The sequence below is a fragment of the Ctenopharyngodon idella genome, chromosome 18, assembly GCF_019924925.1.
Source record: "Ctenopharyngodon idella isolate HZGC_01 chromosome 18, HZGC01, whole genome shotgun sequence".
Classification (NCBI taxonomy): Eukaryota; Metazoa; Chordata; class Actinopteri; order Cypriniformes; family Xenocyprididae; genus Ctenopharyngodon; species Ctenopharyngodon idella.
Window position 1 is genome coordinate 21578202 of NC_067237.1, and position 21573 is coordinate 21599774.

The window sequence follows — 21573 nt, forward strand, 5'->3', positions numbered from 1 at the left end:
CATTTATTATTAACAAGAGCTCAATTTCCTAACCCATGGTAAATGCAAAGAAGCACTGCTTTTGTGAGACCTATTTATCAGTTAAACTAATCGAAAACTAAACAGAACTTTTCCGCCACATGTAGTTTTATTTAACATAGAATTTAGAAACGGTTTGTAAATAGCAGAGAAATTGTACTAATATGGTTTCTAAGGGACAATACTTGTGTGAGTATTTGAAGTATACTATTCTTGGATTCACCCGCTGCTCGAAGCACTAGTTCTAGATTTGGAAAGCAATACATCAACCAGCCTATGTTTACACTGAGAATCTGTTGTCTGACAGTCAAGAACCAAAATTCAAAGCAGTGTGTAAGCGCTTTGCGCATGCTCAAACTGACGAGGCCGCTCAACTTCTGTTCGCCGCGCGCTGGAATCGCCATAACTGGAACCGGGGGATTCGGTTTAGGGCTCACGGAGGTAAGATGTTGGCCACATATTATTTATAACAGTTAACATTGTGTTTATACTGCACATAACTACTTTATAGCTACTTTATGCAAAGTAGGACTGGGGCTTTTTGCCAAGAATAATCTGAAGCGCTAGCTAATAGGACACGCCTATAGGACAGGAGCGTGTACGGGCCGCGCGAGGGTCTCGCGCCTGCATGCAGCTCAAATGGCTCTGAGGTATTTTTAGAACTGAACGAGAGCGCGTTTGGTCTAAGTTGACCGTAACTATTCAAACTCCGAGTCGATATTCAAAAGGTAACGTTCACTTCAACGTAAAGCACAACTTTTTCCTTATCACAGTTTAGCCGGTGAGTTCGCTGTAGACAGTTAGCACGTCGGCTAAAGCTACAATGAATCAGTCTACAGCGAGGCCAATGAAAGCTAGCTGATAATCTTTAGCATGGTGACTCTTGATGGTTAGTAACATTCTCGATCAAATGGTAATTGCAGTTGGACGTTCACGGAAATGATTCTGACCACAATTCGGAAGTCATCATATCGCCACTTATTGATTTGAATTTATTACTTGTTAAGCAACCTAACGTTACCAATTAGCTAAAAATCTATAAAATACTCTTTAGAATGATCAGCCGACTTTTTCTTATATATATATATATATATATATATCTCATTAATTTAAGTGTCATTTTAATCGACTTCTCTAATTTTACAGTAATCGAACCAGCTTGTTGGGTGTAGTTATTGTCACCCATACATTTGTAATTCTAGATATTTGTCATTAACAGCTTTAACTAATATTTATACTTCTAGGCGCGTTGTACCCCAGAACTATAAAAGTGACCATTTGACGTGTTAGATGTCAGGGCAAAATATACCTTTTGGAGAAATTGATCTGTTTAAGTTTGAAAGACTGCAGTGAATCATGGCCCCAAGCAAGCACATGATACATTAACCAGTCAAAGTTGCTGACAAACCCGTATTAGTGGAGCAGGGTGGAGCAGGAGTGTGTTAGAAGAAGCTCGTGGAATCTAAGTAGAAAGAAGTTTATAAAGGCCCATTCACATCAAAGACGATGACTATAAAGTTTTAAAAATCGTAATCTTTGAGAATAGGTAGGTCCACACCACATCTATAAAGATAACGCTAGAGAATCCACCCGACTTTAAAGAGCTCGAGCATTTAAATTAGATCGATTCTGATTGGCTGTAAATGTTTTATCATTAATCAGCTGGACAAAATCGTGAAAGTGATTCCAATGATATCATTCATCTGTGTGGTATAGTTGTGGTGTGGACTTACCTATTCGTACACACACACACACACACAAAAAAAACAACGTGTCTCCACTTCCGTCCACTGTAGAAAAATGACACCAAATTATGCCAGAAACGGACGTTCCAGGTAGAGCCCATACTCCCACTCCTGTAGACTCAATAGCTGTGTTCGACTTGAAGAGGCGCTGCGACGACTGATCAGTATATAACATCAAAAGAGCGATTTGAAAGCATACAGAGCCGTCACCAAGTAACTAACTAGAAACCAAACTAATTATAAAAGTGAACACTTGAACATATGTCAGGGTGATGAGAACTAACTGAAATTACAGAAACCATCTTCAGGGGGAAAAAAATATTTTAAGCTTAATTTTTTTTTTTTTTTTTTTAGTTTAACTCATGTCCCATTTAGAGGGTGAGGTTTATGACCTATACTGCAGCCAGCTACCAGGGGACGATCAAAATGTTTTGGCTTCACTTTTCAGGACATGTGCGGCACACTTGCTTCTCATAGTATTATGGCTCATTTCCACCGAGCGGTACGGTTCAGTACGATACGCAATTTTTGCCATTTCCATTGTCAGAAGTTGGAACCCTCCATTGTCAGAATGGTACCCTAATTCCGAACTATACTGTACCACTTTTTTAGGACCCTTCCATTGGGGTACCTAGCACAATAGTACCGGTACCAAAAGGGTGGAGCTACGCTCAATGCAGAACGTTGATTGGTTGACAGAGAATCGTCACTTGCACATGCTACAAGGTATATGACAACACAATACTGTTGTATTTTTTGGCTGTTTTTCCTTTTGCAGCTTCAGCCTTTGTTCAAACAAAGCTGCTGCATGTCCTCCATTGTTGTTTACTGTCGCTATCTTCTTCACTCGAGAATGACGTCGATCGCTACTTTCCGGCATACGCCACGCCTATCAAGTAAGGGTAGTGTTGGCAGTGGAAATGCAAGCTGGATCAGGGTTTACTGCCCCGAATCGTACTGTACTGTACTGAACTGAACCGTACCGCTCAGTGGAAATGAGCCATTATTACAATTATTAAAACTATTGTTATTGTCCGTGGTGTGAACAGTCCTTTTAATAAAGCCATTTTTTGGTCTGATCTGTTTGACTTTTTTTAATTTTGTGTGCTTTTGTTTGAGTGATTGTTTTTTTTTTCCACAATAAAGCTGACATATACTGTCAGAAAAACTAAAAAGCAGAAATCAGTTGCTAAATAAACATTTTACACAGACAAAAATATAATTCAAATTTTTTGCACTCACATGAGATGACTCCTCTCAGTTTCCCTACATGTTGACATCACATGACCAGCCCTATTATGCAATTGATAAGTTAATAATAATGTTTACTTCACATATTGCTTTCAGTCTGTTTCTGAAGCCCTTTAACAAACCAAACAGTATAACAAACACTACACACACACAAGTGATAGAATAAAAACAAAATGCTTTGGTGTGAAGTATCATCATTCAGTATACAAACTTTGTGCATCCATGCAGCATGCTTTTAGGTGTCAGTATGAAGTCCAAAATTTTCTGGGGGGGGGTTTTGTACTTGGCAAAAATGGTTGTCAACCCTCAGTCAGTCATACACATTGAGTCATTTATTCTGTCTCCACCAGTGCCTGTAGAAGGGTGAATCAGAATGGGAGACAAGCCGATTTGGGAACAAATAGGATCCAGCTTTGTGCAACATTACTATCAGCTGTTTGACACAGACAGGACTCAACTTGGATCGATATATGTGAGTATTTTCAAGTTCTTTACTCAGGATAGTTCTCTCTTGACTAGCCCTTTAACCCTCTCATGCTGTTCTTGTGTCGGTAAAAATTGGCCGTAATTTTTATTTCAATGAAATGACTATATCTTAGTTTGAAAATGTTTATTTAATATTTTGTATTTTGTAGGGTACTAAATTATATTTATGCAGTAGTTATAATCCATTTATTCACTTTTTGAGCATAGACCTGTAAATGAAATTTCCTACTTAAACTGTCATAAATCTTGAATGCTTTGGAGTCCAGACTTAAGTTTGGTCTCTTTTTAAAGATTATTGATGAAGTGAAATAAGGTTTAAAAAAGTGAACTTGAAAAAAGTTATAGAATTTGACATTTATTGTTATGAAAACCATTTTCAATTTTTATATGAAATATATATTTTTCAAAACATGTTTCACTCTAAAACTGTGAGAAAATCAAAGCCATATATCTAAACAAGCTGTGTTCCAAATTTAAGGTTGATATCTCAAAAAAAAAAAAAAAAAAAAGCTTTCAGTAAGAATTTGTTTGTGCGCAGTACCAAACGTTTCTAATATATGAAATTCGTCTCCCATTCATTTGCAATGCGGTCATTTTTGACCGCGAACAATACAAGTGACGATTCAAATCATGTCCATGGGGAGTTTTTTGTGTTCACACAGCAAGTGCTGAAACCTTTCGTAAGTTTTCGTACCATTCTGATTAAGTTTTATTTAAAAAATTGGTCAAAAACAACCCAACAGCACCAGAGGGTTAAGGCTGTCCCACACTAAAAGATTTTTAAAATATGAAAGATCATAAACATGATAACAAAAAAATCATAGGTTTAACAGATTTGTACCTGTAGTGTGTGGAGTGCCGCAGTGTGACTAAGACAGCACACCACACTAACAGATTCCATTCACAAACAACCAGAGTCCCGACTGTGAACACAGGAGATCTCGCAAAATCTCTCATGGTCAAACGTGACTAGAGTAAACAAACATGGCAGACGATGAGCAAGAAGAAATGGCGATAATAGTGTTTGGACTGCTTTTTACAGAAAATTTGTGGGGGGAAAAGAAAAAGGTTTGGATGAAGTTGTGTGTTGTTTCCGTCAGCTCACTTTCTGATTTGGTATCGTTTTGTTTCACGTGACAATCTACAGAGTACGTCTGCGTTTGTCCTCGGGGTTCCCCCTACACAACAGAATTTCTGATCATCAGTATTCAACATATTGGGTATTTACGATTTGAGATTGGTGCAGTCCCGATGTTCTTCCCAGCAGATTCGGTCACTCTTAACACACCTCACACAACAGGAAAATCTGATAAGATAATCTGTAGAACCATCAAGATAATCGGGACTTTACCTAGGATTATCGGAAGGGGAGAATTGGGCCCAAAATCGGCCCGATTATCTTGTGGTGTGTGGGTGTCTTCAGCTAAGTGAGAGAAATGTCAACTAGAAATGTTTTTACTGTCTCTCTGTCTTGCCATCACGTTAGTGTTCAAAGCGTCCCTTGGTTTATGTCTTGCAGAGTGACGCTAGATGCCCAGTAACAAACAAGTTTTGTCGTGTGTTCAACAGAAGAGTCTTTTCAGGCCAGAAATGTGGTTCTACACTGGGTCTAAAGTGCTCATACTTGGATCTACTTTTTGAGCAACATATAAAAGTTGTTGAACGATACTGTTGTTGGATATTTGTTGAGGAAATTCAACAAACAAAATATATTAGATATATATATTAAAATCTGTGGATTAATTAATAAAGTATTTGTGTGTGATTTGTCTACTCCTGTGAGTGAACCTGTCATTTGTTACTGTCACTTGTTTACTAATTTACTAAATTTTCTACTGTCCGGTGGAAACCTTGTACCTCCATATTTTTATTTTTTTCATAAATCATTACTATTGGGCACCCTTTAACCTACATCTAGGTTTTGCAAATATTTAACCAATGAAAAGTATTAAAAAGAGCTTGTGAAACCTCAAGTTGTAACTCCATTGGATCCTTAAATTCGGTAAAACCTCATAATCTCTGAATGAAGTGCCAGACGCAGTTTGGGTCATCTTCACTTGTTTACAATGCAAGGGTAAATAAACAACTTTTTTTTTTTTTTTTTTTTTAAATAAGTATAGTGTTTTCTTAATTCAAGAAACACTATATATAAAGGCTAATGTTTTATGTATTTGAGGAGCAAAGAAGGGTGTCTTAGTCTAGCATTTGTCGTCGAGTCATAACCAGTACTCACTCAAATAGCCTGTGTGTAGCACTTTGTTTCAGTAACATGAGATTTTGGTCAATTGACTGAATAAATTGAGCATCCACATAGCTACAATAAACTTTATTACCTGTAAGTCGATGAAAACGTAATGCGATGCACTCACTGCCTTAGAAAAAGCTGTTGTAATGACGGACAAAACACATACTTCTGAAATTCTCTGAAAAATGCTGGTCAAAAGCCTTGTAACTCCATTTGAGCTTGATTTTGGTAATATTTTAATAATATAATGACACACGAAAGAATCTGACCATATATAAAGCCATAATATCAACACTGACTACGAGGTGTTTATTACGAGTTGTTTTTACCATTTCCTGAAAAGTAGCGTTTTTGGAAATACAAGGTTTCCACCTGACAGCGAGGAGATAAGACTGGCCACAGCACTGCTTCACTATCTACATATTGGTGTCTTTAGCTCATCTTCTTTTTCTCTTATCTTAGATTGATGCGTCATGCCTTACGTGGGAGGGTCAGCAATTCCAGGGAAAAGCAGCTATTGTCGAAAAGCTTTCCGTAAGTATTTGTGTGTATTTTGTTAGAGGTGAAGGTTGATTCAAGGTAGTTTAATAGGTTAGGCTTCATTTCTCATTTCCTCCATGTTCAGGGACTAAAACTGTTTTTTGAGGGGGGGGGGAAAGGGAGTGAGAGGTTCTCCACTAAAATCCTCCTGACCATACCATATAAGCTCATAAATATTTTAATTTTATGGTTGATAACTGTATTATTTTGTCTAATTAGAATTCAAATAAATCATCAAAATCTGTCATTTTAAAATATACAAACCCGATTCCAAAAAAGTTGGGACACTGTACAAATTGTGAATAAAAAAGGAATGCAATAATGTGGAAGTTTCAAATTTCAATATTTTATTCAGAATACAACATAGATGACATATCAAATGTTTAAACTGAGAAAATGTATCATTTTAAGGGAAAAATAAGTTGATTTTAAAATTTCATGGCATCAACACATCTCAAAAAAGTTGGGACAAGGCCATGTTTACCACTGTGTGGCATCCCCTCTTTTTATAACAGTCTGCAAACGTCTGGGGACTGAGGAGACAAGTTACTCAAGTTTAGGAATAGGAATGTTGTCCCATTCTTGTCTAATACAGGCTTCTAGTTGCTCAACTGTCTTAGGTCTTCTTTGTCGCATCTTCCTCTTTATGATGCGCCAAATGTTTTCTATGGGTGAAAGATCTGGACTGCAGGCTGGCCATTTCAGTACCCGGATCCTTCTTCTACGCAGCCATGATGTTGTAATTGATGCAGTATGTGGTCTGGCATTGTCATGTTGGAAAATGCAAGGTCTTCCCTGAAAGAGACGATGTCTGGATGGGAGCATATGTTGTTCTAGAACTTGGATATACCTTTCAGCATTGATGGTGCCTTTCCAGATGTGTAAGCTGCCCATGCCACACGCACTCATGCAACCCCATACCATCAGAGATGCAGGCTTCTGAACTGAGCGCTGATGACAACTTGGGTTGTCCTTGTCCTCTTTAGTCCGGATGACATGGCGTCCTAGTTTTCCAAAAAGAACTTGAAGTTTTGATTTGTCTGACCACAGAACAGTTTTCCACTTTGCCACAGTCCATTTTAAATGAGCCTTGGCCCAGAGAAAACGCCTGCGCTTCTGGATCATGTTTAGATACCGACAATGTTTTCTGGAAGTATTCCTGAGCCCATGTTGTGATTTCCATTACAGTAGCATTCCTGTATGTGATGCAGTGCCGTCTAAGGGCCCGAAGATCACGGGCATCCAGTATGGTTTTCCGGCCTTGACCCTGACGCACAGAGATTGTTCCAGATTCTCTGAATCTTTGGATGATATTATGCACTGTAGATGATGATAACTTCAAACTCTTTGCAATTTTTCTCTGAGGAACTCCTTTCTGATATTGCTCCACTATTTTTCGGGGGAACTGGTGATCCTCTGCCCATCTTGACTTCTGAGAGACACTGCCACTCTGAGAGGCTCTTTTTATACCCAATCATGTTGCCAATTGACCTAATAAGTTGCAAATTGGTCCTCCAGCTGTTCCTTATATGTACATTTAACTTTTCCGGCCTCTTATTGCTACCTGTCCCAACTTTTTTGGAATGTGTAGCTCTCATGAAATCCAAAATGAGCCAATATTTGGCATGACATTTCAAAATGTCTCACTTTCAACATTTGATATGTTATCCAAATTCTATTGTGAATAAAATATAAGTTTATGAGATTTGTAAATTATTGCATTCCTTTTTTATTCACAATTTGTACAGTGTCCCAACTTTTTTGGAATCGGGTTTGTACAACTGAATTTAGGCATCAGAACATTATTATAGAGTATAAAAAATGGATGTTTATAAATTAATAAAAAAATCTCTAAAATCAACTGATATTGTACAGATCTATTGTGCATCCTCATTTAAATATTGATCAGCTGTTTAATTACAGTACATATATGAAGTAGTAAGGTATCTTTCCATTTAAGCATTTATGATATACATAATGTTTTGTTTTTATCTTTTCCAGAGCCTGCCCTTCACAAAAATAGCTCACAGCATAACAGCACAAGACCACCAGCCCACCCCTGATAGCTGCATATTGAGTATGGTAGTAGGCCAACTAAAAGTAAGTAAATTTTCTTGAAATTTAATTTTGGTATCTGACAGTTATGCTATTGAGGTGAACAGTTTTGGTAAATATGTGTGTGATTAAGGTCTAAAAGGGGATTCTTGCCCATATGAAATGCATAGCATCACCTTAATCCCAGTGGCATTTAAATCGAGAGCAGCCGTGGAAGGTTTAAGCCTCTCTTGATTGCCCTCTCAACTTACGTGATATGGTAGTGCGAAGTCAAAGATTTCATAAGCATTTCAGAGCTGTAGTGTGTGTGTTTGTCTATCAGGCGGATGATGACCAGGTGCTGGGCTTCCACCAGACCTTTCTGTTGAAATGTATCAGCACTGCCTGGGTTTGCACCAATGAAGTCTTCAGGCTTGCCCTGCACAACCTTTGAGCTTAAAGGCTCTCGGTGGTCACATGGCCTTTCCTCCTTCTCTTAATGTCTGTAAGGACCGGTGTCTGCTTGTTCACGCACACCGTACAGGCCTCTCTACTAACGGCTTTAAGATGTTTTCAGATCAAGTGCCTGTGTGGATCTAGTATGGTGGGAATGCCATGACATGTCGAATTTGTTGATGCCGAATTGCCAATTTGCTTGAGTGTTTGTGGATTTGCTTGCGCCTTTGCAGCAACAAACAACTGAAAATCATTCATTTTCAATGAGAGTTCCTCATTTTAGCCATCATGTTATAAGATGAGTTCCTTCAGAAGGAAAACTAACCTGAACTCAAAATGGGTGAACATGTCACTTTTGAGATCAGCTGTGCTTCTGTTAGGTTTTTTGAGTCAGTTATAAATATTCACTGTAAAATGATGTATGAATGAATAGGGATTGACTATTAGGGTAAAATCAGTTTTATTTTAGTATTTATTAAATTTTGAAGTAGTGTATATAAATTATTTCTAGTTTTAGTCAATTTAGTACTTCGATTTTGTTTGTTTTTATAATATTTTCTGTTAAATTTCAGCTTTGTTTTTAATTATTAATTTATTAATAGTTTTAGTTAACCCTCTACTGCACACATGTTGATGGCACATGAAAAAAAAAATATTCCACATCTTTTGGTTCATTTGGGAACATTTTATTTATAAAAAAAAATTTTTTACCTTCCCTCCCACCCAAAAAATATTTTTTGTTGCCTCAGGGCAATGTTGTGCAACAATGGTACAGAATCATAGAGAAAATTATCATCAAGACAATGCTCAGAGAGCAATGCAAAATCACAATTTTTTTTAAAAAAATGTCAAGAAATCATTAAGTAAAAAGGGAAAAACACTTGAAAGACATTGATATATATTAAATTTGATACATGCATAGGTTTGTATCATGTAGTGTGTCATGTCATATAATGTACTTCATGTAATAAGATTTCACTCCGTACGAAACCTCAAAAGGCAGTTCTTCTCTGTTGTGAAATAGTGGTGTATGTTACAATTTTTGCACATCACTTTGGGTGTTCCTGCGCACCCAGGAACCCTGCATCTTCCCTTCTTATAACACATTATTGCCAATGTGAGGTATTGTCCAAAACATCCTCGAAAAGTACCCCTTATCGCACAACGTTGCCGAGGCAACGAAAAGAAAAACTGAATTTCTGAACATGCAAAATAAAAAAAACTTCATAAAACCTGACAAAAGGCTTCTCTACACCTTCATACACACACACACACATATATTTTTATGTACAGTTCATGTCATTTTAAATAAGATTACTAAAGCAAATAATCTTGCCTTCTTCTCACACCATGTGCTCCTGTGACCATGTGTCAGAACAGGACATCCCACCTTTAAATGGTGCTTGTTAGTGACTCCCACACCTTACTGGACTGTTCTTTGGTACTTTCTCGACCTTTCTAATTGGTTGTAATCATTTAAAGAAAAATTTACTAAACTTAGGGCTTAAGAAAACTTTCCGTTGCCTGAGGGCAACGCTGTGCTGTAGAGGGTTAAAAATAACAACACTGGGTAAAATGTGTGCTAAAATGACATCTCCAACAGATGTCATACAACAGAGTTGTATTCAGTGCATGGGTTATCTTGCACAGAAAGTGATTTATAACCTTGTAACCTTGTTTTGATTGAGTTACATCAGTATATGGCATGTGTGTATTTAAAGGGATAGTTCACCCTAAAATGAAAATTAAGTCATCATTTACTCACTCTGGTGTTGTTCTAATGCACTTCTTTCTTCTTCTGACCACAAAAGGAGAATTTTAAATAAATGGCCATGTAATGGCAGTGAATAGTGTTGTCAGAAGTACCGGTACTTCGGTACCAAGTCGGTACTGAAATTTTGAAAATGTGACGATACCAGCATTTCTGTGGTACTGGGAGTACCGAGAATCCGGGTATATTCGGTACCCACTGATAGGACTGTGCCAGTATTTTACGTGAATATGACACGAGTGAAGCACAAAGCTTTGTTTACAGAAGAAATAGGCTAATAGGTTAGCAATTAAATGTGACATCGCAGCCATGGAAACATTTTGGTTCATGCCGAATGAGAGAGGTACGTCACTCCATACTTTTAAGCTTTGTCGGCTTTGTATTCTGTTTTGCGAATCGCGATCTGGTCACCTGATTAGCAGAGAATTTAACAATATTCCATTAGTTAAAAACATCCTTAAAAATGTTAAAAATCTTTGTTTCTTTTCCCAAATCTCCACTCACACAGGGGATTATAAACGTTTCTTCCTTTGGTTCACTTTTAATTAGGCCTATTATATTCGCATTCTTTACTGTGGTAAAGTAGAAAAAAGTAGGACAGAAACCTTTTTGCTTGCACGTCAATTTCTATTTAACACAGTTTGTGCTTGTTATTAGACTTTATAAGGCACGTCACGTTTATTTGTATAGTGTGTTTCACATGCCGTTGATTTTTAGTTTCGCTTTCTCTGGCAGTGCAAAATCAAACATAGCCTGAATGTCTGAAGATAAAACTCGCTCTTCAGACCTTTTACAACAAGTGTCAGTTGCTTGTAACATCAGGAGATAACATGAAGATATTATTAAAGAGAAATGGTCCTTTCCTGCTTGTGTCCCACATCCCTCTCAAAGCGCAGAGCGGCTATATGACGCATCTTTGTGTGGAAATAAAAAACGAATGTTTTTTTTAAAATAATATTTAACTTTCTTATTATTTAGGTTACCATTATTTACTGATATTTGTTTAATAGTTTTACAGGCTTTAGTGTGTCGTTTCACTGACGGGATAGCTAAAATAAACACACACGTCTGTTTCAAAATGGATGTTTGAGCATTTGTTTATTTTTTTTATATTTCAAAATTTATTTCATTGAGGTATATATGCACACATAGACTCCAAATATTTATATGTATGATTACCATTATATTTAATATGTTTTTAAAAATAGGACAGTTAAATAAAATAGGCTAGTAAAATAGTTCCAACAGATTTTCCTGTGGTACCGAAATTGGTACAGAGAACCGTAAAATTTTACTGGTATTGGTACTGACTACTGGAATTTTGGTAGCGACTAGCATCAAGCTTTTTTAAGGCCAATTAACACCACACTAATGACCGCTAACAGACGGCAACAGACACTTCGTTGTGTTTTGGCGGATCAGTGCGTTACCCCTGTTGGAGTCTGTTGGCATCTGTCAGAGCTTGTTTTCGCCGATTGAACATGCTGAATCAAAATTAGAATGTCTGAGAAGTGACGTGCTGTAATCTGGTGGCCTTAAAAAATTGCAAAAGTATCACAAAATGGTCCCATGCAACACCATATATCATATATTCCAAGTGTTCTGGTGGTATAAACGAAAACAAACCAAAATGTAATGTATTATTAATGAAAATCCTGACCTTGGCCATTAATCTTCTGTGCACGGCTACCTGGTTACACGACGTGCATGTTCGCGAGATTCTATTAGCGCCGCAGTTCACAAGTTGTGTGAGAAATCAAGATTAATAAAAACACAACATGAAATACACTGCCTAAGAATCCCAAAAAAGTATCCGTGTACTTTCTTGCATATCTCCAGACCATAACTCTGGTTGTCAGATGACAGTCAGTTGACATATATGAACGCGATAACTTCGTTACGACGAACACAATGGATATATTCACCTTAAAGAAGGTACATGCATGGATTGTATTTCATATCGCGTTTTTGTTAGCCTTGATTTCTCACAACTTGTGAGCTTTTTCTAGGCGAGTTGGAGTGAACAGCGGCGCTAGAGTCTCATGAACGTGCAGTCGAGCACGGAAGACCAATGGTTGAGATTAGGATTTTCATAAAATAATGCAATTTCGATTTGTTTTTCACCAAACCCTATCGTACACCTCCAGAACACTTAAAATATACAACACGCATTACATGGGATCATTCTGTGATACTTTTGTGTCTTTTTAAAAAAGCTTCATGCTGGTGCTATTCACTGCCATTACGATTCTTTTTTCTCTTTTCATTAAAATTCTCTTTTTGTGGTCCAAAAAAAAAAAAAGCATACAGCATTAGAACAACACCTTTGATCATTTGAGTCCAGAACTAGGCTCAGTGTTAATATGAGAAACTGACCCAGATGGTTTATCACCTTATATACTGTCATGTTTTTATTTTTATTTCACCTTCACTGACCAACATATCCTTTCATTATGTCAAGAAATTAAATCCTTAGTGTGGAAAAATGGAGCATATTATGACAAACCCTCAGCCTTTAATTTGTCTTGGTTGCATAATGCAGCTTTTGTCTTTCTGTAGCTGGATTAATATGCCTTGAAATTTGCTACACGTGTCTGAAAACTTGCATGTTTTTGTTTAACAGAATTTGAATTATTCAGCTCTGGTTTAATTATTCCCCTTCTCTCTAATGAAGTGTTGCACAGAGTATGTGAAATCCTCCGCCTAAGCTTCTGTGTTTCTGCTTTGTCTAGGCAGATGATGACCCCATCATGGGATTCCATCAGAGCTTCATCCTGAAGAACATTAACGAGGCGTGGGTTTGCACCAATGACATGTTCCGCCTGTCGCTGCACAATTTTGGTTAAATGCCCCATGGCTAGCAGGAGGGAAGTGGGGGAAGGTGGAGGATGGGGTTCCGCCCTGATGACGCCTGAACCTGTCAATCAGCCCTTCATTCATCACACTCAAGAGAAACGGCACCGGATTACAGCAGTCAATCACAGAAAACATGCAGGCATATACAGTACTGCCTCTACTCCAGAAATGACATGTTTCTTCGCTGAAAAGCCCACACATCCATCAAACTGACCCTTTTCCTTCGCCAACCTGCATGATGATGGGGAGCTTAAATATCAGAGGACTCCCTGAACAGGACAAATACGTATTAACCTAACCTCAGCTGTTTGATTTTTACATTTTAGTTGCTGATTTTTGACTTTGAAATAACAACCGTCTGTCTTTCTTTGCTTTAGTACAAAGTGTTATCAGCTTGTTTTTAGAATATGCTCCTTGAAGTTTAAATTTTTTTTTGCCCCCACCTTGAAAATTGGTGTCTCCATTCAGTGTGATGTCAGGTTGCTCTAGCTATCCAAAGAACACGACCCTAATTTCCCCTTCCCCTCAGACCAGTGTGCTTCCCAATTTCTGCTCACTGCTCTCTGTGACAATAATTACCAAGCCACGATACACAATAAAAACCTTTGACTTTTTCTTAACAACGTCATCATCTTGTTCATCCCCCTGCCTGGTTTTGCGTCTACCTTTTTTCCCTTTTCTATGCTTGCCTGTTCATATTTTTGATACTGTTTCATATTAGATTCTCTCATGAAGATTATAGTTTTATTTGAGCAAAGCTGAAACAATGGAGCTGTTATTTCTCTTGTTATAGGTGGCCAGTGTTTCCTGATGCAGATGTTCATACTAAAAATTATTTTTCAACATTTTCTATGTAACCCTAACCCTATGAATACAATGGATGCTCTTGTTAAAAAGAGGAAAATTATATGAATCCTCCAATGATGCTCCATCACATAAAGCAAGTTTAGTCATAGATAAAATGAGTTTGAGACAAACAGAAAAATCCCAGAAGTGCAGATGAATTTTCAGTGTTTTTATTCTTTCATTTACCCTTTATGTTTTAGTTTAGAGGTTTTGTTTCCCGTTTTCCATTGATTAAAATCTTGAAGTAATGGAATGTGGGATGTTATGTTTCATAACCTTGTATGAATGTAAATGCCATTGAGTTTGTAGTGTGCCCAAAGCTGTTATATTTCGACATTACCAGTTCAAGAAGGATCACAGACACATAAAGCCTGAAACATGACATCAGAAATACTAGTTCGTGGGAATAAGAGGTGATTATCTCTTCATTTTCACATGTTTACACTAAAGGAGTTATGTTCATTCATTGTTTAGGATTAGAAAATCATATTCACAAAATATTGAAGGCCTTTGTGCCAAGAGATGGTACAGGTATTTTAGGTCTTCTGCGTTGTAGCTTTTTGCACTGATATATCTTGACAGATCTGCTAGAACATCAGTACGAGTCATTTTTTCACATTATATTTTTGCTGGCAAATACATGTGCTGTACACGTACTTCATGCTTGCTCGACCCTGCAGGTATACCCTCTCATTTGTGGTTTGAGGGAAAGAGCAAAAGAAGACTTGATTTTCCCAACAAAAACAGCATTAATACAATGTGAATACAGTAAGAGACTACTTCAGTTGCCTACATGTATGTGGAAATAAAGGAGATAAAAGAAAAGTGTGATGTTATTGTTATTTCTGTATGTGGTGGAGGAACTAGTTGAAAAATATATATTTCTTAATTAGGTGATTTTCTGACAACTAATAAAAAATGTAAAAAGTAAAATGATAATGATAACACGCCAATAAAATATAAATATTTATCAGTGATCTCTAAAAACAGGTTATCTTATTAAAATTTAAGTGTGAAGTTGGGTGATTCAGTCCGGAACTGAAGAAATCCTGCCAGTAGAGGCGGGGGAATGAAATGCAGGGAACGCTCAACGGAAGTTGAGGGACGGTTGCAAGCTTTTATGAGGGGCGAGCTCAGACAAAAAATTAAACTATTGAGAATTTGACAGTTTCCAGCGATTTAATCCCCCTTCCCTACTTTATGGCTTCCAATTCCAATATGGACATAGAGGGCGCGACCCAGCACCTTCGGGACATCTTAAAACTGGATCGTCCCGGTAATTCGGCCGGTAAGTTGCCGGGGAAGGGAGCAGCTAGGCCTCGGCGCGAAGATGCTGCGCAGCGCTTGATTTCAGCGAGAGCCACCTGACTATAGTTGCTTAAAAACGCGGGACAGCGCTAACTAGATTTTATGGCAAAGTGCTAAACGTTATTATTTTGTCTAATGTTGTGATTGACTAAAAAGGGGAAACGTAACATATAAGTGCTAAACTCCTGCTGGCGCAGCAGCTTTGCTCAGACAGAAAGTGTTGAGTATTAATTGCGACATGAGTATAAATGTCATTCAAGGGTCTAAAGCACTTCATGTTTATCACTATGTGGTGACTTGATAACAGTGACCACAACAAAAAAATGTTTATAGAATTTGAGAGAAGGCATGTAAAAAAAAAAAAAAAAAAAAACTGTTTAGAAACTCTAGACAACTTTGTGCATCATTACTAGGTTTTGTCTAGTTAGACAATATGTAAGATTAACTACACACCTATATATATATACACATACATGCATGCATACACACACAATATATGTGTACCAGTGGGAGTTGAAATCAAAATGTCTGTCAAGCATAGATGATAAGTCACAATGACATCTTTTGGAAGTAATTTTAGAAAGAGTAAGAGGGTGTACAGGTGCATTTTTAAGGCTTGATTTATCAGTCATAATTCCACAGAGACCTCTTTGGTGGAGAGCCAGAGAAATCTATCTTTCAATGGAGAGTTGAATGGAGTTCTTGGAGCGGATATTATCGGAGCAGGAGGACATGCAGCAATGGTGGAGCCGACTTCTCACAACTCTGACAAACTTAATGGACAGGACACACAGACCATGTATGTATTTGCTGTCATTAATGTTAACTATATTTTTGGAGCAGTAGCATTAATGTTATGATCTGTAATATTATGTAATAACCTTAAAATGGTTTGTTATTGTAATATTTACACAACCATTCAAAAGTTGGGGATTGGTGACATGTTTTAATGTTTTTTAAAGAAGCCTCTTATGCTCACGAAGGCTGCATTTATTTGATTGAAAATACATGGAAAAACTTTTTGTGAAATATGATTACAATTTGAGATAACTGTTTACTATTTTAATATATTTTAAAACGTTATTTATTGCTGTGATGATAAAGCTGAACTTTCAGCATCATTACTCCAGTCTTCAGTGTCACATGATCCTTCAGAAATCATTCAGAAAGCCATTTTTGGTGTTCAAGAAACATTTCTTATTATCAATAGCTGTTTCCATCCACCTATTTTTATGTGCATTTTGGGATATTGCATAAAAAAAAAACGCATTCCCAAACGCTTTAAAAATGTGCATAAAAAACTTGTGCACTCAATTGTGACAGATAATTTCTTTTATCTGATAAGAAGACATGCGCATAAACTATGATGGAAACACGTTTACCAAATAAATCCCTCGATGCATGACAAAAAAACTTTCTTTGCACAGCATCTCAAATGTTGGTTTGATCATTCTGAAATGCCTGAGCCAAAGTCTGTCAACAGAATGATTTGGTTTAATTCCCTCCCAGGAGCGTCTCACATGATTGCGTTCCCAAACACCAGGCATCTGAATGCAAGATAACATGGCACTCTGAGACACAAGTCATTTATGACGTAGGAAAAAAGAGCCACAGTGGCTTCCCCGATTGCAGCAACATCCATTTTTATTAGATATTTTGCAGCAATTTCCAAGGAAGTGACTATTTTGTTCTCTTGAACACATGGGATGGAAACGCTGCTTCCGCAAATGTTTCATGCGATATTCCAATTTTGCGCATAAATTAAATTCGCAACTTTGAGTGGAAACAATAACTAATGTGGAAGTCGTGTTGCTTAATATTTTTGTGGAAACCATGATGAATAGAAAGAACTGCAATTATTTGAAATTGGAATCTTTTGTAACATTAGTGTTAGGATTATGTCTTTACTGTCACTTTTGATCAATTTAATGCATACTTGCTGAATAAAAATATTGATTTAAGTAATAATTACCGACCCCAAATGTTTAAACGTTAGTGTTTGTTGAGTAAGAAGTTTTGTTTTGTTTTTTTTTTTAAAGATATTTCATTAGAGGTCTTTTAATGTCAGTAAATCCATAAGTCTGTTTTTTTTTTTTTTTTTTTTTTTTTTTTTTGTTCCAGCTGCCTTTCAGGAGATGATGAGTCCACCTGTGTCTCCATCAGAGCAAACAATGTGGAAATTGTGTCCAGCCGTGACTCTAGTATTGACAGTAAAGCTCGTGGTAGCAACAAGGTGTGTAAATTAATAACCTTGTGCAAAACTGTGTTTGTTATTAGCAGTTCAGGGTTTCACGGTCATGGAAAACCTGAAAATATAAGGGACCTGGAAAAGTCATTTGAAATTAGTAAAATCTTCAAAGTCATGGAAGTTTCTAGTCAGTAAATCTTCCAGCTATAAAATATTTACTTAGCTAGAAAATGATTTTTTTTAAAACTCTAACTAACTAACTATTGGGAAAATCATAACAGTAAATAGATCAAAATATGTATAAACTGTGGAAATTGTTTTATTCTCTGAATCTTTTCCTCATGACTGTCTTACAGGTTAAAATTCAGCCAGTGGCCAAATATGACTGGGAGCATAAGTACTACTATGGCAATTTAATAGCCGTGTCCAACTCATACTTGGCTTATGCCATCAGAGGTCGGTTTGCACACTTTATCACAGTCTGTCGCTGCATGGCTCATTTAGCACACTCCTTTGAATAAAATGTTAATGGGATCCAAATGAATGGTTTGTAATTGTTTATTGCCCACAGGTGCAAACAATCATTCTATGATCCGTGTGCTGCAACTGGGCTCGACGGAGCGTTCGCTGCTGAAGGGCTTCACCGGAGCAGTCACAGACCTTGCCTTCGCCCACTTGGACTCCACCCTCTTGGGCTGCGTGGATGAGGCTGGAAACATGTTCATTTGGCAGCTCACTAGTCACAGCAACAAAATACAGTATCCTCTGTAGATTTAAATTGAATAGGTTTTTTATGTTTAATACAAATTTCACAAAAACAGGAGGTTAATGAGATACCCAAAGGCGAGGCCAATAATTATGTTTTTGTTTTAAATTATTTATTTTAATACAAAAAATTTAAATTACAAATGAATATCAGCTGATATTTTTTTTTTTTTTTTTATAAATCACATGATCAGTGCTACAAATATACTTATTTTAGGTGCTGACCTTGAAAATAATATTAAATATATACATTTTATAACACAACTTTCTCTTTTATTTCTTAACTTAAATCTGTCTTTTATTCCGGGTTTTTATTTTTTTTAAAATCCGGAATCACATGTATCGTAGTATAAGGTTACACTTTATTTCTGTGGTCCACTTTAGACATTCGACTAACTATAAGTAACTTTGCAACTACATGTCAACTAACTCTCAGAGCGTTAGTAGACTGGGTAGGGTTCGGGTAAGTAGAATACGTTGACATAGTTGCAAAGTTACTTATAGTCAGTAGAATGTCTGTTTGAGGACCATCAAAATAGTGTTACCTAGTAAAATGCTTATAAGCAGGTGAACTGTGATATTTCTCTTTAACATCAGTGTCTCTTAGAGATGAAGTGGTCGTTCACATCCGTAGGCCTGAGGACACTCCACTTAATTCCAACCGCAGACTCATCTGGTGTCCCTTCATCCCAGAAGACAATGATGAGAACCCGGAGGATGCGTGTCAGACATTGGCACTGCTTCATGAAGACAGAGTATGTTTGTTTTTTCTTTTCTGGAATTTGACAGTTTTATCACTTTCTTTCTGAAATGTCCCCGTATTATTAGATTTACAATGTTTTTAACACTGTTACTCTCTTAACTGGATTTTTGCTTGTACTTGTAGGCTGAGGTTTGGGACCTTGACATTCTCCGATCCAATAACAGCTCATGGCCTGTGGATGCCACTGAACTGAAAGAGGGATTCATCACCATTAGAGGACACACAGCAGTAAGTCCTGCTATCCTTTAGCCTGCAGTGCTGTATTAACCTATTAAGAAATGACATAGATTGAATGTAATAACAATAGCACATAAATTAGTTATCTAGAGTGATGTTTATTATTAAACATATTTCTATTTCTGTGCAGCGCATTAGTGAGGGAGCGCTGTCCCCTGATGGCACTGTCTTGGCCACAGCCAGTCATGATGGATATGTCAAATTTTGGCAAATCTACATTGAAGGACAGGACCAACCCAGGTACATGTTTGAGACATTATGCAATTGAACACACTGTACTGTTCAAAAATTTGAGGTCTATATGATTTTTACACTTTTAAGAAATTAATACATTCAGCGAGGATGCATTCATTTGATCGAAAGTGACAGTAAAAGCATTTATAATGTAACAAAAAGATTTCTATTTCAAATAAATGCTGTTCTTTTGAACTTTCTATTCATTTCCACAAAAATATTAGGCAATACACGTTTTCAACATTCATTATAGAATCAAAATATAATCAAAATTCTGATAATAGATCAGAAATTTCTTAAGCAGCAAATCAGCATATTTGAATGATTTCTGAAGGATCATGTGACTGAAGACTGGATTAATGGCTGCGTCATGTATGTTTCACGTATTTTCCAATTAATTAAACATTTGTTGCATCTAGTTTTCAAGGAAAAAAATATCTATGAATATACATTTATATTATTAAATGTATAGAGTAAACCTATGACTAATTGCCACAAAAATGAGTTGTCAATATACTGTATGCCATGTGATATTTAATATATAATCATACTGTCAATAATAATTTTTAGATTTTTATGGTAATAAATGCAAGTAAACTTGCTCCTTTTGTAGATGTTTGCATGAATGGCAGCCACATAATGGACGTCCACTTTCCTGCCTGCTCTTTTGTGACAATCACAAGAAGCAAGACCCAGAGTGAGTATCAAGTTCATTTAGTCTTCAGTGATTGCAATTACATTTTTGTCATCAACTCAAGTCATCAGGGATTCTGACACTGGGCTTGAACTGTCTTTGCCGTTGTCTTTACATGTCTTAGAAATTGTGCATCTTAGACACGTCACACGTGCTGTACATCTTTAAACTTAAAACCATTTTTGTTGTTCTGAAGAGTTCCGTTTTGGCGCTTCCTGATCACTGGAGCTGATCAGAACCAGGAGCTGAAGATGTGGTGCACAGTGTCATGGACCTGCTTACAAACCATCAGGTCTGTTCTTCTCTTAAGCTAAAAGCTGTAATAGAACTATGGCGCTTGCATGATCAATAGAGGTGTTTATATTTAACAGTTAGATTTGCCCGCAGTTATGTTCAGTGGTGTTGTTCAAGCTTAAACAGTTAGTTCACCCAAAAACGAATTGTCCCTCCATTGACAGTCCACACAACTACCACTTTGTTGCTTCAAAGTGTTCATAAAGAGATCGTAAAACTAACCCATATGAATTGAGCGGTTTAGTCAATTTTCTGAAGACTGGATTGCTTTATATGATAAACATATTGAATTTAGGCTTTTATTCACATAAACATTGATCAGCAAACATAAACAGAAGCTCAGCTGAACATGCTTGATGCTTGAGAACAAACCTCATTGGTTCTTGCAGAAGCTCAAATGTGCTGCGTAACACAAGAATGAACCGCATTGGTTCTCGCACTTCAAACATGCTTGAGCTTCCGTTTACCATAAATTATGTGTGTTACCATAAACTAACCCTTTAAGCATAAAACTTTCGCCAATACCTTAAGTCTATGGATATGATCTGAATATGAATTTTAGAAGAACTGTTAATTTGTGTTTCAGGTTTTCTCCAGATCCATTTAACAGCAGTGTGCTACCCAGCCTGAAGGCCAGTTTGGACCTGTCTGCAGAGTTTCTTATTCTTAGTGATGTTCAGAGGAAGGTCAGACTCATTATTATTTTATATTTTAGATGTAATGCTCACATTTTGCTTACTCACTCTCATGGCGTATCAAGCCTGCATGATTTTCTTTCTTTGGTGGAAATCATAATTAGTTATTTTGCAGAATGTCCATGTTGCTCATTTCCATACAAATTA

At 36.9% G+C, this 21573-nt stretch overlaps 2 protein-coding genes across 5 annotated transcripts in view; both read left to right on the forward strand.

The window, feature by feature from the left end:
* Positions 1-295: 295 nt before the first annotated feature.
* nutf2 (nuclear transport factor 2) lies at positions 296-15073 on the forward strand. 3 transcript variants are annotated; one of them, XM_051869723.1, is made up of 6 exons: positions 360-459; positions 2376-2489; positions 3365-3486; positions 6208-6279; positions 8287-8385; positions 13279-15073. In XM_051869723.1, the coding sequence occupies exons 3-6, from the start codon at positions 3388-3390 to the stop codon at positions 13390-13392; spliced, it is 384 nt and encodes a 127-aa protein (XP_051725683.1). In that variant the 5' UTR covers positions 360-459; positions 2376-2489; positions 3365-3387; the 3' UTR covers positions 13393-15073. The 3 variants fall into 3 exon arrangements, with proteins under 3 accessions (XP_051725682.1, XP_051725683.1, XP_051725684.1); XM_051869722.1 differs by lacking the exon at positions 2376-2489 and having other exon boundaries at positions 296-459; XM_051869724.1 differs by lacking the exons at positions 360-459; positions 2376-2489 and adding an exon at positions 610-746.
* A 243-nt stretch (positions 15074-15316) lies between these two features.
* The window catches only part of edc4 (enhancer of mRNA decapping 4), a 28291-nt gene continuing 22034 nt past the window's right edge, over positions 15317-21573 (forward strand). For both annotated transcript variants that reach the window (XM_051869720.1, XM_051869721.1), the window contains exons 1-11: positions 15317-15536; positions 16199-16355; positions 17678-17789; positions 18101-18200; positions 18316-18502; positions 19117-19264; positions 19396-19500; positions 19640-19749; positions 20357-20440; positions 20634-20729; positions 21318-21417. In XM_051869720.1, the coding sequence (XP_051725680.1) occupies positions 15449-15536; positions 16199-16355; positions 17678-17789; positions 18101-18200; positions 18316-18502; positions 19117-19264; positions 19396-19500; positions 19640-19749; positions 20357-20440; positions 20634-20729; positions 21318-21417 (1287 nt within the window). In that variant the 5' untranslated portion in view covers positions 15317-15448. The remainder of the gene's footprint in view (positions 15537-16198; positions 16356-17677; positions 17790-18100; positions 18201-18315; positions 18503-19116; positions 19265-19395; positions 19501-19639; positions 19750-20356; positions 20441-20633; positions 20730-21317; positions 21418-21573) is intronic.

What these genes read in the sequence shown, in the direction of transcription:
- nutf2 (XM_051869722.1), top strand. Translation starts at nt 3,388, where the DNA reads ATGGGAGACAAGCCGATTTGGGAACAAATAGGATCCAGCTTTGTGCAA. An exon ending in CTCAACTTGGATCGATATAT is followed by an intron (nt 3,487 to 6,207) that starts GTGAGTATTTTC and finishes CTCTTATCTTAG; the next exon opens with ATTGATGCGTCATGCCTTAC. An exon ending in CTATTGTCGAAAAGCTTTCC is followed by an intron (nt 6,280 to 8,286) that starts GTAAGTATTTGT and finishes TATCTTTTCCAG; the next exon opens with AGCCTGCCCTTCACAAAAAT.